Source organism: Xiphophorus hellerii, chromosome 9, assembly GCF_003331165.1.
Source record: "Xiphophorus hellerii strain 12219 chromosome 9, Xiphophorus_hellerii-4.1, whole genome shotgun sequence".
NCBI classification, from domain to species: Eukaryota; Metazoa; Chordata; class Actinopteri; order Cyprinodontiformes; family Poeciliidae; genus Xiphophorus; species Xiphophorus hellerii.
Window position 1 is genome coordinate 16150136 of NC_045680.1, and position 11215 is coordinate 16161350.

Here is an 11215-nt window from a genome sequence, read left to right on the forward strand (position 1 = left end):
CTATTCAAATAAGTTTTGAACTTTTATCTTCTCCTTCTCTAATCCTTCCACCTCCATCTCCTGTGTCCCAGATCTTCTCCCTGGGTTACTGTCCGACAGGCGAGTGGCTGGCTGTGGGGATGGAGAGCAGCAACGTGGAAGTGCTGCATGTCTCCAAACCCGACAAGTACCAGCTGCACCTCCACGAGAGCTGCGTGCTCTCCCTCAAGTTCGCATACTGCGGTACGTGCACAAGCATTTTTTTTTTTTTATCCTGCATTTATGTAGCCTCCAAGAGCAACTTGGAGACCAGTCCTCCCTGGACTCCTGGTAACATGCTGCGCTGTGTGTTCCTGTTATTTCAGGAAAGTGGTTTGTCAGCACAGGGAAAGACAATCTGTTGAATGCATGGAGGACACCATATGGAGCGAGCATTTTCCAGGTGAGAGTTGAACTCCGTGACTGTTTATCCTCTACACAAGTTAGGTACAAAACAATACGCAGCACATCCAAATCCAAATGTTCATGTTTGGACTTTTGATTTGGGAATGGCTCGTATGTTTAGATTGTTGGTGACACATTTATATTCAGCCTCCTGGCAAAAGAAAGAGGGAGAAACATTTTAAATCGAAAAGAAAATTGCTGACCTAAGGTGACTTTTACAGGCTTATCAGAGGGTGCAGGATGCCAAACCTCAACACACACACAAGCAGCACCTCTATGTCATAATTCCACCTAGTCCAGGTGTCCCATTCCAGGCTAATGGTGAATCACGCATATGCAGAGATGCAGTATTTTTAGCTGAGCCAGTACATCTGTGTGTGAATGAAATGAGAGAAGGGAGATGAAGATCCATTTAAGCTGAGTGTTCTGTGTGTGTGTGGGGGTGTGTGTTTAGCAGTGTGGCTGTCATATTTGTGTAATCTTCTGTGGGCAGCAGGGTTGGCGGCTCCTGTCTCTCTCTATGGACCCGAGAGGAGAAGGCAGGCTATCTTGCTTTGTTATCCAAATGCCAAACGTTGCTCCTGCCAAGCAGCTCCCTCCTTTCAGCATGTTACACAGAGCTGCTCTCTTCTCCCCTCCTCCTTCCTGCTTAATGCTGTCTTTTCTGTTTCTGTCTCCTTGCGTCTCTTTAAAGCCACACTCATCTCCTGATTGCATGTTTTTACTCTTTTTTTCCCTTGGATTTCATTTTTTATCTTCCCCAGATTTATTTGAACCATGTCTTAATTTTTTCTCTGCTCTGCTCTTGTTGCAACTGTGTTTTACATATCCTGCCCTTAGTTTTTAATTAGTATAAAATTTCTTCTTTCATCCTTTATTATTTCTTGCTCAGTCTTGGCAACACAACGTTATTCACAAAGAGTACATCTTATCAATCCTCCAAATATCATGGTTGTGCTGCAAAAGCTATGTGTTCTGCTTTTCTCCACAATTTAGAGATTGTAACGGTGTTGTGTAATAAGTTGCAACAACATGTGCCTATTAAGTGAGGTACTTGTCTTTAATTAGGCTCTCTATTTATTTGTGTTGTTTTTAGCATTTATTTCATTTCATTTCAGGAAAAGCTGACAGGATATGTTATATAACCACTAAATTACTGTTTTTTGAGTGGTTTTTTAGGATAAATTTAATTATTTACCTGCAAGAAAATTTTCCTGCTTTTTTAATAAATGTCAGACAAAAAAACAAACAACATAAACCATTTAGTTTTATCAAACTATCAGTATGTCGGATATCTATCCGACATACTGGGTGATAAATATTAACTGATAGCATTTTACACACAGTTAAAAAAAAACAAAAAACAAAAAAAAACATACTGCCTAACTTATGTCCTCGACTGAACATGTTGATTCAGGAATTGATTGTCAACATGCATAAAAGATGGAAGCTGCCTTCTAGTTCGAAAAGTGAAGTTGAGAAACTGGAAAGCTGCACTTATTATGTACACCAGCAGGGGGAGGGACTTCTGTTCCTATGCAGGACGTACTGCAAGTCAGTAAGACATTTAGTTCCAGCAACTCTGCTTTCCAAACACTGACAAAAAAATGACTGCAATCAAAGTTAAAACACAATGCGGCTACAGACTCTCATTCTGTAGCAGCCTCCTCAAACACTATGAACAATTAGGTCGTTATTATCCAGAATGCAGTAGGCAGGACAGATTTTTACAAATGCTAAACTTGTTAGTCTACATGCAGGTCTGGTGTAAAACTTTGTGCACAGCCACTGAATTCAGCATCCCTATGGTGATGATGCGTCGTAGCGGCAGCATCATGCTATGGCTTCTGTTTTTCTTCAGGTTGGTTATTACTGATGGGAAGATCTACACACAGAGCAAACCTATTGAGAAAACTGGTCAGAAATGTCAGCCTGCATTAGCAGGTGGTGGTTTTTGTAAAGCTGAATACATATGAGCTAAACTTTCCTTTGGTGATCAGGTTTGTGTGATCTGCTCTTTTTTTTTTTTTTTTTTTTTTGGTCCTTATGAGTGTTTACTCCTCAGCTAGCCGGGACCAGAAAATACTCATTACACTTGTCATTGAGCTTTGACAACTTCTGTTTCATGGGTTAGTTTGTAAATTATTTAATTCTGTCATTTTTGTCTGTTTGCTAAAATATATTTGATTTAATGGAAAACAACTGTTACTCATTCCTTGTTTTCTAAAAATAAATGTTTTAGTATTTTCTCTTTTTTAGCAACTTTTAGAAATTTTGCCAGTCTAGGTTGAATGTTTATTTATTTGTTTCCCCCCTCTTTGTCTTTGCTTTTGTTTCCTTTAAACTGTCAGTGCATTTCTTCCTTCTGGACTTTCTTTTTTTTTTTTTCCCCGCTTCCTGCTGCTCGGTCTAATATGAGGAAACCTGTGTAAGATGGTCTCTCCCCTGTGCGCCGATGATTGACAGCCCCACTGCGCATGTAGCGGGAGAGGGCGGAGGAGTTTAGAGAGTCAACAGGAGCGAGAGAGAGAGAGAGAACGAGGAGGAAAACCTGTGATGAATAGAGGGAGAATGAATGATGATGGAGCAGTTTTAGATCATCTGAAACCAGGTGCACAGGTCTTACTTTCTGGCACAGGGGGAGTAAAAGGAAGCAGTGCGTGGAAGCCATTAGGCTTCTTTAACCCGCTCTCAGAGAGGCAGCATTTCTCTAGAAAGGAGCAGACAAATAAGTCAGCATCCAGGATCTGCGGAGTTTGTCTGTTTGGAGATAATTGCCAACTGTTTTGAAATGCAAAATATGTCTCGTGTGGTGGAGGATTAACCCGTTGAGTCATGTTTTAATTCTTTCCTCGTTTCTCTCTCGTTTCTGGGTTTCTCTCCATCTGTCTACGTTCTTCTCAACCACCCGCAGTCCAAGGAGTCCTCATCTGTGCTGAGCTGCGACGTCTCCCCAGATGACAAGTACATAGTGACGGGCTCCGGGGACAAGAAGGCCACTGTGTACGAAGTGGTGTATTAAAGAATAAGCGGACACAGGAGACAACAGGATGGACAGAGGTTTTTCTTTCTTTCTGTTTTTATTTTTTTTTTGTTCTTTGTTACGCATCAACTCCACTTGATTCTCAACACCGTCAAACGTCGTCTTCATCTTCTCGAATCATCAGCCCTAAAACGTCATCACTGCCCTCTTGTTTTGCTGTAATATTAGCTGCTGTAGTTGTTCCCAAATGTCCCCTCACCTTCCCCTTCCTCCACCCAGTCTAAGCTCATTGAATGAGGCATGATAGCGGAGAGAGAGAGAGAGAGAGAATGAGAAACGGCAAGATAAGGAAGACAAAGGGAAGAGGGCGGTGGAGGGTAAAGATACAGTTGTGAGGAGAAAGAGAGGAAAAACGAGTAGAGAGAGCGATAGTGCAGAAGGAAGCAACATTAAATGGGGGGTCGGGGGTAGGTAGGGTAATTAGGGCTGTTTCCTGATTAAGAGCTCAGTGGAAGGGAGGCCCCCAGAGGAGGCGTGGAGCGGCACGGTGGGAGCGCCAGCCAGGAGCACTGATACCACACAATCGATTCATTAGCGAGACAGTGGAGGCCTTAATGAGGCTGACGCTGCAGCTCCATCTCCCCAGCGAGAGGTGTCAGGAGCCGGGGAACGATGACGCGGCGAGATGCTTCAGATTTCCACATAAACCGACACGAAAATCCGCTCAAGACGCACAGAGCCGAGAGTACAAACACTCCGATACGTTCCTCCTCCTCCCCCCCCCCCCGGATTGAGGTAAACGTGAGACGGGGGAGGAAAAAACACACAACGCGCCGAGCGCCCAATTAAACATTCATCCCAGCGCCCTCCCCTGTCTTTCTGCCTAATATCTATTTTATTTTGGTCTGACAAAGGCAGCAGCCTAATGAGCAGGGGAGTCGATGGGATTCTCCCAGGGCCCGGAGACACAAACAGAGAACATCAGCCGATCCGTTGCCTCTAATTCCTCCGGATTGTTCTCCTGACATCCAGCGCCGCGCTCACTCTCATTAAGAGACGCTGTCAGCTAGATGAAGTAGCAGCACAACCAAGCTCACTGTGAGGCACACTGGAGGGCAAATTAACACCACGCGATTACACCATCATCAGTAGCTAACTAAGCAGTGACTAATCCAATTCCTTTCAAATTTTATGCAACTAGTTGCTGATTTCTATGAGGGGCCGTTTAGGACAAAATTTACGTTTTGTCTCTCACACACTACCAAAAACTCTCGCATACTCCAAAAAAGTAGCCACGCACACTCCAAAAAATTACGTTTTGTCTCTCACACACTACCAAAAACTCTCGCATACTCCAAAAAAGTAGCCACGCACACTCCAAAAAATTACGTTTTGTCTCTCACACACTACCAAAAACTCTCGCATACTCCAAAAAAATAGCCTCGCACACTCCAAAAAATTACGTTTTGTCCCTCACACACTACCAAAAACTCACGCATACTCCAAAAAAATAGCCTCGCATACTCAAAAAAATTACGTTTTGTCTCTCACACACTACCAAAAACTCTCGCATACTCAAAAAAATTACATTTTGTCTCTCACACACTACCAAAAACTCTCGCATACTCAAAAAAATTACATTTTGTCTCTCACACACTACCAAAAACTCACGCATACTCAAAAAAATAGCCACGCACACTCAAAAATTACTCACGCACATTCAAAAAATACTCAAATTGCGTATACACACACTACTAAAATGTCACACACACACACACAAACGTTAACTTTCTCGCTCACATACACTACTACCAGCTCGCGCACATACACACAAACGTTAACTTTCTCGCTCACATACACTGCTAACAGCTCGCTCACATACACTGTACTAACAGCTCGCACATTCACAAACGTTAACTTTCTCGCACACATACACTGCTAACAGCTCGCATACACACAGACGTTTATCTCTCACATACACAAGACTAAAGTTGAACACACACACAGTACTAAGACTCGTTTTATGTATGTGTGAGAGCGAGACTTTTTATGAATGTGTGAGAGCGAGACTCTTTATGAATGTGTGAGAGCGACACTCTTTTTGAATGTGTGAGAGTTGTCACGGAAGAGGCGGGGCATAATTTTTGGATCAAACTGCGCATGCGTAGATCCTAAACTATAAGTTTCGATTGTTGACTCACTGTATGTTCTATTACTTAGTATATTTGTGCTTTTAAATATATATAGAACGTTTAACTTTCTTGTAGATTAAATGTGCTATAGAAATAAATGAATCTGATTGATTGATTAAAAATAGCAAAATTGCTGTAGTACAATCTGTCCACTGGGTGCCAGATTGTAGCACTGCGGGCAGTCGTTGAATCGTTTAATGCGCCTGTCAAAGTGCTGGTTGCCTCCGGAGAAGATAGAATGGTGTTTAAAATGGCAGCTGCCTGACCAATTCTCTCTCGTTTCGAATTAGAGTTAGCCATGTTCGGTATAGCAAACTCTTTCTTCTTCGGCACTAGTTGGCGCCGGTTAATAATTCCTGTAATACTGGCACCCAGTGGACAGATTGTACTACAGCAATTTTGCTATTTTTAATCAATCAATCAGATTCATTTATTTCTATAGCACATTTAATCTACAAGAAAGTTAAACGTTCTATATATATTTAAAAGCACAAATATACTAAGTAATAGAACATACAGTGAGTCAACAATCGAAACTTATAGTTTAGGATCTACGCATGCGCAGTTTGATCCAAAAATTATGCCCCGCCTCTTCCGTGACAACTCTCACACATTCATAAAGAGTCTCGCTCTCACACGTTCATAAAGAGTGTCGCTCTCACACATTCATAAAAAGTCTCGCTCTCACACATACATAAAACGAGTCTTAGTACTGTGTGTGTGTTCAACTTTAGTCTTGTGTATGTGAGAGATAAACGTCTGTGTGTATGCGAGCTGTTAGCAGTGTATGTGTGCGAGAAAGTTAACGTTTGTGAATGTGCGAGCTGTTAGTACAGTGTATGTGAGCGAGAAAGTTAACGTTTGTGTGTATGTGCGCGAGCTGGTAGTAGTGTATGTGAGCGAGAAAGTTAACGTTTGTGTGTGTGTGTGTGTGACATTTTAGTAGTGTGTGTATACGCAATTTGAGTATTTTTTGAATGTGCGTGAGTAATTTTTGAGTGTGCGTGGCTATTTTTTTGAGTATGCGTGAGTTTTTGGTAGTGTGTGAGAGACAAAATGTAATTTTTTTGAGTATGCGAGAGTTTTTGGTAGTGTGTGAGGGACAAAACGTAATTTTTTGGAGTGTGCGAGGCTATTTTTTTGGAGTATGCGAGAGTTTTTGGTAGTGTGTGAGAGACAAAACGTAATTTTTTGGAGTGTGCGTGGCTACTTTTTTGGAGTATGCGAGAGTTTTTGGTAGTGTGTGAGAGACAAAACGTAAATTTTGTCCTAAACGGCCCCTCATAGATTTCATTTCCGCTCGTCTTCATCTCCATCCCTGCTTACCTGCTCTGATTAAACCATGTTATATAAGCCATTGGTTGTCATTAAATTAGAAGGTAAACATTTAAAACACGTCCATAAATCTAAATGAATGCACCACTCTTGTGTCTGTAAACTAAGTGTAAAGTTGGCTAAGTCCACTGACTGAAAACAGAGGGGTCTACGCAGCCGTATGTTATCTGCACACAGCACACTGTGTCCAGCTAAGATCACCAATTAAAACGCTGTATCTTGTTTGTTTGATCCTTGGAAATGCCACAGTGTGAAAATAAATTGCCACTTTTCCATGGTCTGAAGCGGTTGCCGGGACAACAGGTGGCATTGCAGGAAGTCTGAAGCCCGAGCAAAAACTTGGCACCAAAAGGACCTCCACGCGTCGCTTTTTAAACAAATTTGAGATACTGCAGAGCAATGAAGCTGTGTTTGAAACTTTCTCTTGTCCGCTCATTAACTGTTTCATATTCACTATTTTTAAGACTAAAGCTTTTGTTCTACACATGCAAAGCTAATCAAATTCTGTTATATTTAATATGTGCACTATATTCACATTTATCCCCACCCCACTAGGGACAAGGGTGTTAGAAGATGGATGGATGGATGGATGGATGGATGGATGGATGGATGGATGGATGGATATTCACATTTAAGTTTTACATAAATAGACACCCTCGCCTAAATCTGAGGTAATGGGAAGTGTGATTTTGCTGTTTTCGGTGGAAAATACATTGTAATCAACATAATCTGTCTTCATATCACAGACACTGAACATGAGGACAAACAGCACCCTCCATGTTTACTGGCAATCCTGGTAAAAGTGTATAAAAACATTTTAAAATGTGCCTTTTATCGTAGTAATATACTGAAAAATGTTGAAAAACTTTTTTTTTTTTAATTCAGGAATAAAATATCAAAATGTGCTCGCTAACCCTTACAGTAGCTATCCTTAAAATAAATGTCTCTGAAACATTTTGCATTGTATACTTTTAATTTTTTTTTTATTTTAACTAATGCAAATTATGTTTTCTTGGGTTATTGATATGATGGGACACAAATGTCCTGTTCTCTTGAGATTTAGTACACGTGTCTCACTGTAATGTTCCCGTCTTTCCTAATTTGAAGCGTGATTAAGTCATAAAATGACTTCAAAAAATTGCTACTAATCTCAACTTGTCAATATTCACAGTCAGAGCAATATGTAAAAAGCTTAAAACAAGTGGAACTGGGACAAAAAGACCCATGATTATTTTGCTCACAGACAGTGTGGGACATGTTAAGGGGTAAATAAATCACGGTCACTGCTAGAGAGTTGCTGACAATAGTTAATGAAAACTGACGTTACTGCAGGAAAACATTAATTTATTCCAAGATATTTTTTACTCATTTCTATAAGTGTCAATAATTATGGAGGGTGATGTTAATCAGACGTTAGTATAATTTTCCAGGTAATTCATTACAAAATATATACCTACCAACTGTTTTAGGGGCCATTACCCACCTGCAAATATTTCTGAAGAACTGCTGATCCGTGTCAGTTTTTATACTGCTTTTCAAACGATAAGTTTAATTTGTTGCGCCGTTTAGACTCGACAACTTGGGTTTTAAATATGCCATGCTTTCTACATAATCTCTAAAATCCTTTGGGTTGGACTGAGAGGGAGACGCACCACTTCACAAGTTAACCGTTTGGAGGTTTTACTGTGCTGGACTCTTAATCACTTCCCAATAGTTAGCAGCCTGAGCTGATGAAGCATGTTAGCATCGGCATGCTTCATCGGCTCTGTCCATCACAGCCCATTTTGTAGCAAAGGCCTCAGCTGTAAGTTACTTTGACTGGACCACCAGAATGGGAGAATAAATGAACAGAACTGAGTGGTAAACACAGTGACCACTCCTTCAGTAACTTTAGCGAATTTTTAATAGCTCTAGTTTTTCTTTAGATTTCATGAAGCTGCAACTAAAACTTTTGAATGTGGACGAGTTTGATCTGTTTTCAGTACGTGCTAAAAGCTAACCACAGTTAGCTTACAGACATACATGGTAATAAGCATTAAATATGTTTATTTGGACTTGTCTACTTTCTACATCACTTCACTTATTCCAAAATGAGAAGAAAACTGTCAGAGCTCTCCGTTTCTGTAGAGCCTGTGTTTAGAAATAAAAGGCACATTTCAATATATTCTATTAATTCACTGCATCATTTCATTATTTTTTTATGACTAGTGATTGCTTGTCCTGTATAATATGTTTATGTACTCGGATTGCCTGTGGCTTGTTTTGGGCTCAGAGGGGGATACGTACATATGGAGATAGATAATCAAGGGAACACAGGTGGGATGTATTGAAAACCTACCAAGAACTCCACTGTTTGTTGTTTATTCTTTATCCCCTTTTTTCAAAAGTGGTAGTAAGTGTACTTGAGTCTGTTTCTTAGCCCTTATTATGTTGTTTTCAGCTCCTACTTCTGTTGATTCGTGCCTGTATTCAGCAGGCACTAAAGATTTGCTATGAAGGAGGCTCCACTTTCATTGCATGCTTGTTGCACTAAAGCTGAGCTGCTCAAAAGAAAAAAAAAATCTTATTTTATACAGTGGCGATCCTTAACGATCCTCTTTTCAGAAAATAATAAAGGCGGTATGCAATTTTGTTTACCTGTATCCAATGTTAGAAAAGTTTACCTGTTTTTTAGCTGCAGCGCTGAAGCCGAACATAAGAATCATGAGGGCCTTCTGCAGAGTCAGAGATGTTCTGTACAGCTTCCTGCCTCTCTTCTTTTTTTTCCCTCTCTGTCCAAAAGCCCCAGGTAGCCATAAATGATTCTCACGTACACAAGCTTATATGCTACTCAAAACGATGCTGTATAATGGCTATGCATATGGTGGTCTAGCGTCAGTATTTGGGACATTGTATTTGATACTTTGTTTGAATTAATCAACATTTCCCTGCCCCACCTGTGCTTCTGTTTCAACAGTGCAAAAACAAAAACAAACAAAAAAAACACTTTGTTTTTCTTTTACAGCTTATATTAACTTTTCTGTTTTGAAAAGCCAAGGAACTTTTTTTTCTCTTTTTTTTTGTTAAATGCACTGTGTCTTCCCCTCCTGGTGCGTTTTTCCTTGTGCTGTACAACAAATGCTATCTGTGACGAATAAACCAAACTTGTGCTCATCATTTCAGGTGTCAAAATCTTTCATTTTCATTGAATAATTAAAATGTTTACAGTTTGTTCCACGCTTAAATATTTACGTTATAAACAGGGTTAAAAGCACATTAGCAGGCTAACATGTTAGTCAATAGTTTCCTTTTTAGCAGTTTTTATAAATATTTAATTACTGCTGACAAAAAGGATGCAAGTATATATCTAGGATCACAGCTGAGATTTGGGCTATTTTCATTTAGTGCAGAATTTGAACCAGGTTGAGTTAAACTTATGTAGTTCAGGGTATATTTGCAAAGGTTTTTCATTGTATATACAAATGTACATATTCTCTGTGCCATAATACTGCTGAGCGTGGTGTTCCTTCAGCAAATGCCACGGTTTACAGTCTATATGCTCCAATTAATAATGAATCAATTACTAAAGTGGTTGACAGTTATTACAATAATCAATTCATCACGATCAATCTGATTGTTTCAGGCCCTGATGTCATCGAGAACCTTTAAAGCATCTCAGCAGAACATTCTCCATGATCACTGACAAGCATCCTCTGGAGCATTATCGTAACGAGTTCAGATCCCCTCTGTCTCGACAACACACACTCTAAACACAAGCCTCACCGTGAAAGTCTGAGATCTTACAGCAGCGCTACGAACGATAGTTCATGCTGTGTGTTTAAATCCCAAGACAATTCCTCCTCCCCCCGCCTCACCTCTGATCCTCCAGACAGTCGAGAAACTTGGAGATCCCTCTGAATGAGAGAAACGTAGTCATCACAGGAGAGAGGAGGCAGTTCGCGTTCACCTTCAGCAGCCTTCATTTCTCATCTAAATATTTCTAAGATGCTTTCTGACACCATGCTGTGAGAACACGCTGTTCTGGCTCGTAGGGTTTGAACAAATAGGCAACAAATGCTTCCATTTTTTTTTCCTTCTCTACACAGTTTGAAACATCCAGATGAAATCTGCCAAAAGCCTGACTTGGAAAACTCGCACTAGTGTGCGATTATTTAAATTTCTTCCATCACACACACACGCAGGCAAAGGGTCAAGAAAAAAACAAAAAAAAAAGCGGGACACTGTTGGATTTTCAAAAGCAGATGTTCAAATCGATGTTCTAAAAGCAACATAGAGGACAATC

At 40.3% G+C, this 11215-nt stretch overlaps 1 protein-coding gene across 3 annotated transcripts in view; it reads left to right on the forward strand.

Moving 5' to 3' along the window:
• tle2b (TLE family member 2, transcriptional corepressor b) overlaps positions 1 to 3849 on the forward strand; it is an 80155-nt gene extending 76306 nt beyond the window's left edge. For all 3 annotated transcript variants that reach the window (XM_032573250.1, XM_032573252.1, XM_032573251.1), the window contains exons 18-20: positions 72 to 222; positions 345 to 421; positions 3338 to 3849. In XM_032573250.1, coding sequence (XP_032429141.1) covers positions 72 to 222; positions 345 to 421; positions 3338 to 3445 — 336 coding nt within the window. In that variant the 3' untranslated portion in view covers positions 3446 to 3849. The remainder of the gene's footprint in view (positions 1 to 71; positions 223 to 344; positions 422 to 3337) is intronic.
• Positions 3850 to 11215: the final 7366 nt, after the last annotated feature.